This window comes from Asterias amurensis, chromosome 6 (genome assembly GCF_032118995.1).
Source record: "Asterias amurensis chromosome 6, ASM3211899v1".
NCBI lineage: Eukaryota > Metazoa > Echinodermata > Asteroidea > Forcipulatida > Asteriidae > Asterias > Asterias amurensis.
In genome coordinates this window covers 2,396,089-2,405,000 of record NC_092653.1, presented here as the reverse complement: position 1 = coordinate 2,405,000, position 8,912 = coordinate 2,396,089, and the positions used below count along the sequence as shown (strand labels likewise).

At 35.1% G+C, this 8,912-nt stretch overlaps 1 protein-coding gene across 5 annotated transcripts in view; it reads left to right on the top strand.

The window, feature by feature from the left end:
* The first annotated feature begins 76 nt into the window (after positions 1 to 76).
* Positions 77 to 8,912, top strand: part of LOC139939143 (uncharacterized) — a 58,707-nt gene continuing 49,871 nt past the window's right edge. For 4 of the 5 annotated variants that reach the window (XM_071934900.1, XM_071934895.1, XM_071934899.1 and 1 more), the window contains exon 1: positions 77 to 267. In XM_071934900.1, coding sequence (XP_071791001.1) covers positions 208 to 267 — 60 coding nt within the window. In that variant the 5' untranslated portion in view covers positions 77 to 207. Of the gene's footprint in view, positions 268 to 6,915; positions 7,029 to 8,912 lie in introns of those variants that run through there. The other variant, XM_071934896.1, reaches the window with a different exon arrangement.

Sequence of the window (8,912 nt, the reverse complement as noted above, 5' to 3'; positions counted from 1 at the left end):
ATCACACGTGCTACTGTTGTTCTCAACCCGTGGATAAATACAAGGGAACCAGTGTTTTTGCACCGGCCGTGTCGTCAGGAAGAGAATTTTCTGCGAGAGGGCCCAAAATTAAAACTTGTCTAGGCTACTATTTTTGCTATAAAATATGTAAAATCAATTCTCATAAGTGGAACAAGGGTTTCCTTTCCTCAGAACAGACCGAAGAAGATGGCTCTTTTGACTGTCCAACGCTCACCAACAAACAGTAATTCAAGCTCTACTATTTCGGTAAGTGACTCAGAATTTAGAATCATTGCTCACTCACCGAGCAATATCGAGGGGGAGACAGTCAGTGTCACTTTTAAAATCATGCAATTTGTATTATAATTTAATGAATATATCATGTTATTTTTTCTCTTATATATACGTTCCTTTAGAATATCGTTAACATTTTGGTGTAATTCCTTGTTTACAAACGTCTTGACTGCCTAAAAAAGAAGAAAATGTTATTTGTGGGTGTGTTTCTTTTCTTGTGTTGATTAATAATTGTTTGTTTTGTTTTTGAGTGTTGGTTTTGTGTATTGAATGATGGTTTGTTTTTGTCTTGGGGGCGGGGTTCTTCTTTTTTTTGTCTACAAAAAAATTACAAAAAGTGTACTTCTTAAAATTGTCAGCTGTTTTTTTTAAGTTGGTATAAACTCTGGGAGTAACTAAACTAGACTTGGCCCCTCCTTGCCTTGTCAATGGGCAACTATAAAACCCCCTTCTGGTTCTGGTTCTGGTTCTGGTTCTGGTTCTGGTGGATTACTGCACAATCTCCACATATCGGGATGTACACGTGCAGGTGACTGAGCAGCAATGATTTACATGAAGTGAGCCCCCCTGATGATGTTACCCATATCCATAGCTTGAAGTTTACTCTTCAAAACACTAAAATAGTTTTTCATTGGTCTCGCCCTGAGGCAAGAGAAAATGGTTATTGCACGTGTGAGTGTAAGAGTAATAAGACTAAGATGCATGACTCTCACGCCTGATGCGTGGTAGGTCTGCAGTTGACTATTTGCAAACTTTAACAGAAAACCGTTCATGAGGACTTAAGTTTAATCAAACTGTATCATCATACCATGATTATAAATTTATAACAACTTAGAAAAATCATATTTGAAAAATTCCAACCTTGAGACATTCTGTTCATATTTTGATGTTATCTCTGATTTGATCCTAATCCGTCAATAGACAGGGATAACTTTCCATATGGCGCCACCATTTTTTCACTAGTTTTTACAAAAAGGGATATCTGATTGAGGTAAATTAGATACTATATTTCATATTGAATGAAAAAGTGGTGATGCCATACAGAAACTTTTCCATAGACAGTTCCTTCCTCTATGGTTTGAATTGAAAACCACAAACTTGTGACATTTTCTCCTGTGAATGTACTTTTTAAAGTTTCTTTGTAGTGAAAGGTCAAAAGTTCAAAGCACATCTTGGTTTGAACTAGGGTTTGAAATTTCACATAGTGGGAGTGTAATTAGGTGCAAGGTTTATATTTATCTTGGTTCTTCACTGGTAGATTTCCCTAAGCAGTTCAAAGGCCTTAACCTGATGATGTTATTAACATGAATTTGGCATTATAATTCAGCAAAACACACAAGTAGACATTCTTGCCAAACTCTTATAGCCGATCATTTTTATTTTAAACTCTCTGGTCCAAGCCTGCAATTTTTTTTCCAGCCAGTCAGCCACCTCAATAACAAATGCATCCCACCATAATCAGAGTCCAATGGTTAAGATATTGAGTTACTGGATAGTGTGGCAATCTTATTCCTCAATGAATGGACCATGGAGGTAGAATTCTACCTCCATGGTTGGACTGAGAACTGCACTATAGTTATAGTAAACTGATTATAATGCTATACATGTGATCGGGCATCCCACCCCAATCGAGGTCCAACAGGTTGGTTGGGGTTACTGTTGGTGTTGAGATTTTGTTTTAGTTTTTTGTTTCAGACATTGTTTATAATTTGCAGTTTACTGAAAACGAAAAACAGACATTCATAATTTAGAGAATTTGTTTTTACTACCCACAAAATAATCTTGAGGATAATTTTTTTTGTCTAGACGAAATGTTAAACCAATTAAAATGGCAATGACTCATAGAGTTAACACAGACCTTGTGATTTTTTCTGAGCTTAGGTTTCCCTACTCTGTGTATGATCAATGAATACTGGATCTGACATAACCAAAAAGGAACCAGTCTAAATGTTTCTTCCAGTGTCAATTTGGTTAAATTGGTTTGAACTTTGGACCACTTAAAGAGAACTTTGACTGGTCCTTTGATTGTTTTAAATCTAGCATTTGCTAACTCACTCTTTGCATACAAGTCAAGTACTTGTCTACAATACAACACTGATGTTTACCTTTAATGATTTTTACAAATTGTTTTCATTTAGGCACAGCTTAACTTTTCAAAAACATCAATAGATATCAACATAAGATGTAAAGCATTAAGTTTATTGTTGAGTGGTAAACGGGTGCAGACATGGTTCTGTTAGAACCCATAGTTTGTCCTCCCCCAGTCTAGGCTTGATTGATAAAGGCCACAAGGCCAGACACGTTTCTTATTTAGATATTCAGTGCCAGACAATTAAAAGTTATTGAGGTGTGTTATGTGCAAATCTGTTTGAAAGCGAAAGCTTGCGTCACACAAAATAGCGCGTACCATTGCACGAAAATTTACTTTGCTTTAGCGTTAGTATTAAACTTAGCTCAACTGTTCTATCTATCATCATGCTTGAATGTTAGATATACTTTTGGGACTTAGTTTTGTTGGGGTTTTTTTTGAGCCGAGGGGGGGGGGGTTATGGGGCTTATTTTGGAGGAAATGCAAAATCTGCCACTGTTTCAATCCCTGACATCTTTTTAAAGGTGATCTGATAAAGATTAAATAGCTGACAGTTACTGCATTTGAATGCTCACTCAGGATATGAATTATGAAAATAACAGGCCATATACTTCATGGGGCAATGAAGGTGCGCCTACCTCCATGCCCCTTGTCATTGCCTCTAAATTTCTACTCAGAGCAACTCAAGGGCACCAAGAGGTATGCCCTTGAAATGCTCCAGTAGAAATGTACAATTTCCTCATTGGGTGCCCTTTACAAAGGAGGAAATAAATGCCTTGGTGCCCTTGCCCTTTCAAAAACGGAGCATACAGGCCTGAGATACAATGTAAGATTCATGGTTGAGTATTCCTCCATGATATTATTATACCTTAAGTTTGGGTAGTGGAGTGGTACATGTACGTATTCCTTGTTGTGATAAATAACGATTATGGTTATAAAAGGAATATTAGGTAAGGCCAAATAAATAAAAATACCAGACTTTGATCGTCCGGATTTTTCAAAAAAGAGGAGGATGAGGGCCTCACTATTTACTATTTACTATTTTTTTTTTTCAAGATGGCCGCTTAGTATTTCAAATCAATTCTTAAGTTTGAATCATTATTTATACCTATTAGTTGCATGAGGACCTGTGTTAACAGTACACTAACACTAACAGGGTCGGATAACACTAAAAAGATTTGCTGGTAGGCATTCACTAATATTGTTTTATGAAACAGACGGTTACAAGTGTTCGAGAGCATCACGTTAGATTCGGGAAAAGCTCCTACATGTAGGCAAGTTCTTTCGAAAAGATTATTATTTAAAAAAAAAAATTAAAAAAATAATAATAATAATAATAATAAGTAGTAACAAAAAAAGGATGAAGCCCCCAAAAAGGACAGATATGATGTACCTGAGATAAGTTAACCTGAGAATGTTGACTCTCCCACTGAGTTAAATATAACGATGATAGGACAGACATTGAAAGCCTATGAGGCTTGCTCTATCTCTTTTGAATAATGTATTATGTAAGGTCAAAGTATTCACAATTATGTAAATGTAAACCAAGGCCAAGTGGCTGTGATATGAATATTCGTTCAAAATGAATTTTTATGTCAACAGGGCCAGAGCATTCTCATTGCAAATAGCAAATCATAGATCACTGATCAGATTACTGTTCATAAATATTCATGATCCATGATTAACATTGCAAGAGACAAAAGTAGTGGCAACAATAGTGTCATTGCAAACAAAACTCAACGAACAGCTGTCTAAAAATCATAGTTATAATACATTTCAACAGGTGAATATTTTTAACGCAAATGTCCCAAGTGTATTTGTAGTTTTTTCATTGCAAAAAGAAACCAAAGATCAACTGACTAGATATTTATAAGGTGTAAGATGAATACTCAATATTAATAATGAATATTAACAAGAAATTAAATATTAAATGACTGGATATACTCATGAGATGAATATGTTTTTAATGTCAATGTCATCAATCACATTTATAAACGGAAAGCAAAGATTAAATGATATTTATTTGCGAGATGAATATTTATGAGATGAATATTCATAAGATTTTATGCCATTCTTACCCTGGGCAGTATGAATGATATTACTTCCTGGGCATCATTGTAATGACTCATAAGTGTGGGAGCCTCTTTTGGTATGTGACACTGTGCCATGTGCACTTCACAAAATGTATGTTCAGGTGTGGCTTATGTGTAGTTTGTTTCACTATGCGTGTGTATACCATAGCACTAGACATTCATTCATGCACTGTATCCATAACAAAAATGAATAGAACAAAACTTCACCTAAAAATTAAGGATAAATTTTTGTTTTGCAATGAGACATTCTTGATGTAACTTTACTTCTATTTTTCCTTAGAATTTTGAAGATAAAAAATGTTTTGCTCTATTGTTGATTAGTTTTTGATTTGAACTATGTTGGATGTGCTGTTGAATGCATTGTAGAGTTCTTGTACTTTAAATAAATGCACTCAAAGTAAGCTTGGGCGATACCAAAATATTATCGAATATCGCAATACAAATTTGGAAACGATTGCGATATCAGATCTATTTGGTTTTAATCAAAATATTGATATATCGCGATATCGATTAATTCTCGCAATATCGCGATGTATTTCCTAGCTGAGACATCTTGCAACCCCATAGGTTTGGAGTAAAACCAGAAGATATTGTCATTTGAACACCTCTCTTATGCTATGACTGTCTCTTCTACAACTTTCACTGGGAGTTTGAAGACTGATGATGTCAAATTTAATTAATCGTGATTATATCGGATATCGTGATATATTGTCGGCGATGTATCATGAATAAAAATAAAGCGATATCGCCCAAGCTTAACTCAAAGTCAATACATAACAACTAATGGATTGTACTTGTTACATGTAAATGGGACTGTAATCGTGAGAGCAGTAGTGTCAGAGCAGCAGTCTCGGCAAAGGGCTGTTTTGCTAACACCCCGATAAATTGGTCCACAAGTCTTCAGTCACCCTTTTTCCTCAGGCATGCGAGCTACAGTGATTGAGTTCTTTTTAAATGAGGCATCCTTGTCCTAAATACTTTGGAAAGTTGATATCATGTTCAAAGTACTCTGCAGCTCAATTTGCTACCAAGAAAATTGATTACCAGTAAATAAGAATAAATTTTAAAAATGTATTCAAAGTACACACTGTAGGTTGAGAATTTTGAGTAACAATCGAGAGCACACTTTAAACAAATCCGACTTTTTTAATAACAAATGTGGGTGCTTTTTTTCAAAAAGTTTGATCCTGAAAGGTCAAAATGCAATCTTGCAAGAATCCAAACAGGAATAAACCTCCAGTTCTCCCTAAATGCATTTTTTTCCTGATGCCTTCTGTAATTTATTATTCAGAATGAAACGTTAGATCCTAGACAATCTGGTTGAAGTCCGACAAAAAACTACTCTAGTTTTGTCCACATGACAGCTAGGCTAATATGCAGCATGTAGCTCCATAATATGCAGTAAGTCCCCCCTTTCCAGTCGATAAAAAAAAGACAGAAGAATTTGTGAGATTTGGTTTACGATAATTAACTTTAGAAGTATTTACCCATGAGGGAAAGTGTCATATGAGTTGGAGTTTTATTGAGTAGTTTTATGCTGAGCTGAACTCTTTTAGGAAGATCAGGTTTTGTAGTACTAAAAGATCTGGCTGTCAAATTTATGCCATTTTCCCCTGAAGCAAGTTAAAATGTAAATGGTCAGGAACATCTGTATTCATCTACATGAATACTAAAATAATGTAAAATCAGCTTTTTATGCATTTTTTTCTTACAAAGTGTTTTGGAGAAGCTGGAAAACAAATATGCTGCTTATATAACTCTAATAACTAGTGTTTGTCAATTTATTCTTACTTGCAAAACACAGCAACTTCACGAAAAAAACACAGATCAAAGAAATAATTACATTATTTTAAAACCACAAATCATGGCCCAAGGGCCAAATTGCATTTGACTGTACAGATATCAAAAATATAACATTTAGACAAAACAAAGATCTTCAGTTCAAGTAACATAAAAAAGTTTGACATATTTTTTTTATTACCTTTGTACATTGTAGGCTACTAAATTTTGAATATTTTGTAAATCAAAAGTATTCACCTAAATTTAACAACTTTTTCCTGTGGTACGTTGTTCATATGTATAAAATATTATTTCTATACGATGAATGTGTACTAGCTATACATGCAAACAAATGTATGCCCTTCAAGTTAATTTGATCCCTTTTGTATACTATACATGTTCCAAACAATCCCTGGGTCTCTTTGACATTTTGTCAACAGAATTTGACTATTTGCTGGATGCGTATTATTGGCAATAGGCTACAGCATCCTGATCGTTTGTTGTTTGCGAACCAGTCCACCGCCCGCAGACGATGAACATGGGTCAAGCCTAGTTATCATTGCATTCCATGTGCACAACCTTATCCATGTCTGATCAGTAGGGTGTTATAATGATGGTACTATCTATCAGCTGGAGAGGAAAAACTGTGCACAGGATGTACGATCTTTTCCGGTTCCATTGACACTACTAGAAACTATTCCCAAAAGTTGTACCTACTGTGAGTTTCATGGATGGCTGTTGAAATAGTGATCGAGAGAGAGATTTGGGTGAAGTTAAGTATTTATTTGATGATTCAGATAGTAGTTAGGTTTATCATTCAAAAGATTACTTGATGTATTTGACAGTGTGATTGTAGCTTATGTTTAGAATGTGTTTACATGGAATGTATAGTATTTGCACTGCCCTGGTCACGTATTCTACTATAGGAGATGTGCAAACATCTCATCATACATGTACAATGTATAGAAGGGATATCTGCTGTGTTTAAAATTGATAAGTCTTTAAATTCACCATACAATCATACAGTGTTGCGTTTGGCAACCGTAACCTGATAACTGTTTTCGTCATTGGCCAGCGACTAACCAATGGGCAATTCAACCGAAACAGTTGTTGATTACGACTGCCGAAACACACCCCAGAATAAAATAAGGACGGCCAAGACTTTATACAAACTTGTGCCTTCACCTGCCACTTTTAAAATCAAGTCTGAAGAACCATGAAGAACTATGATCTAATTATTCTTGTTTTCCACAGTTAGAATGATGATAACCAAAATCCATTTAGCCCAGTTTGCAGAAATACACAGATTGCACCTGCACTGTTCAAGCATGTGTTGTACCATAGAGGGTTGTACTAAATTGTACTCTGTGTATAGGTTTTGCATGGTTTTGGTTGGGGGTGTGACTGGAACACGCCTACCATTGTACAGCAGCAGCCTGTGGCTATAGTAAGCCAAAGGTAGACCATTGTCCAAGACCATGGCCTAGACTTTAACCTCTTGCAGACAGTGTCCAGGGTCCTCTTAATTGTACCCAGCGAAAGGACCAATGTAAAGAAACCCTCTAGATGTGCAAACAAGGCCAGGAAGAATGTTTTTATGATACAGTAGGTGCCTACATGTACATGTACATGAACTCTGATATTGCAATGAGGAAACTATTGTGAATGTAAGGCCTATATCCTGAATAATATGAGACATTTATATGTAGGAGAAATAATGAGATAGTACATAATGCAGGAGATACATGTAATGATTAAACAATGAAATGAAAATTTAGCCATTTTTTTTTCAAAATATTGAATTGATTCAAATGAGTCTTTAAAAATCACAAGAGAGTCAGCTTGGCAAGTATGAAAAAGCATGAAGGTACAATGAAGTCGAAGGCTTTTTGACCTTAATGGATAAAGTACAGTTGCATCAGTATGGATTGTGGCCAGCAGAGCGAAGAGATCGTACAGAAATGTAATTTGGGCAGAAGTAAGGGTACATCAAGGGTACATCACTGTAGTGTGTGTGGCAAGCAATCCTGCATAGTTTAACATATCAATCAATCAATCAATCAATCAATCAATTAAAACAATTTATATGGCACCGATATTCATAAAGAGTAATTTTAACATTAAATAGGCAGATTGAAAAGAACCCATAGAAAATGCTTTAGATTACAAATTAGTTATGAATCTCTTCTTGAAAATGTTCTTTTGGGATGATTCGATGCCCGTAGGGATATTTCCTTGCATAGTTTTTATTCTGTTTTCCAAAATTTGCTTAATTTTTTTGGTGAAAGCTGTGAAAACCATGTGAGTTTGGTTGGTAAGAAGTTTGCAACAGTATATTTTTGTTTGTTTTACCTTTCCATTAGAAAAGTCATGTTTCAGCTGAAAAACACTACAAGTACTAATATTATACAATTTGAAATTCCAACAAATTTGATGCTGAGGGTACTGAAACAGTAATTAAGAATACATACTGTGCGAAATGTTTCTAACTTTGTACTGCACAATATTTAAGTGTGTGATACAAAGTTGCAGACATCAGTCATGTTGTTGATTTTATGTTTGTCAACTAATCAAGATCTTCAAGGTTCACTACTTATTAACACTTACAATTGTTTTTAATGGTTCTCAAGCTAATTATTTACAGTGTATTGATTAGT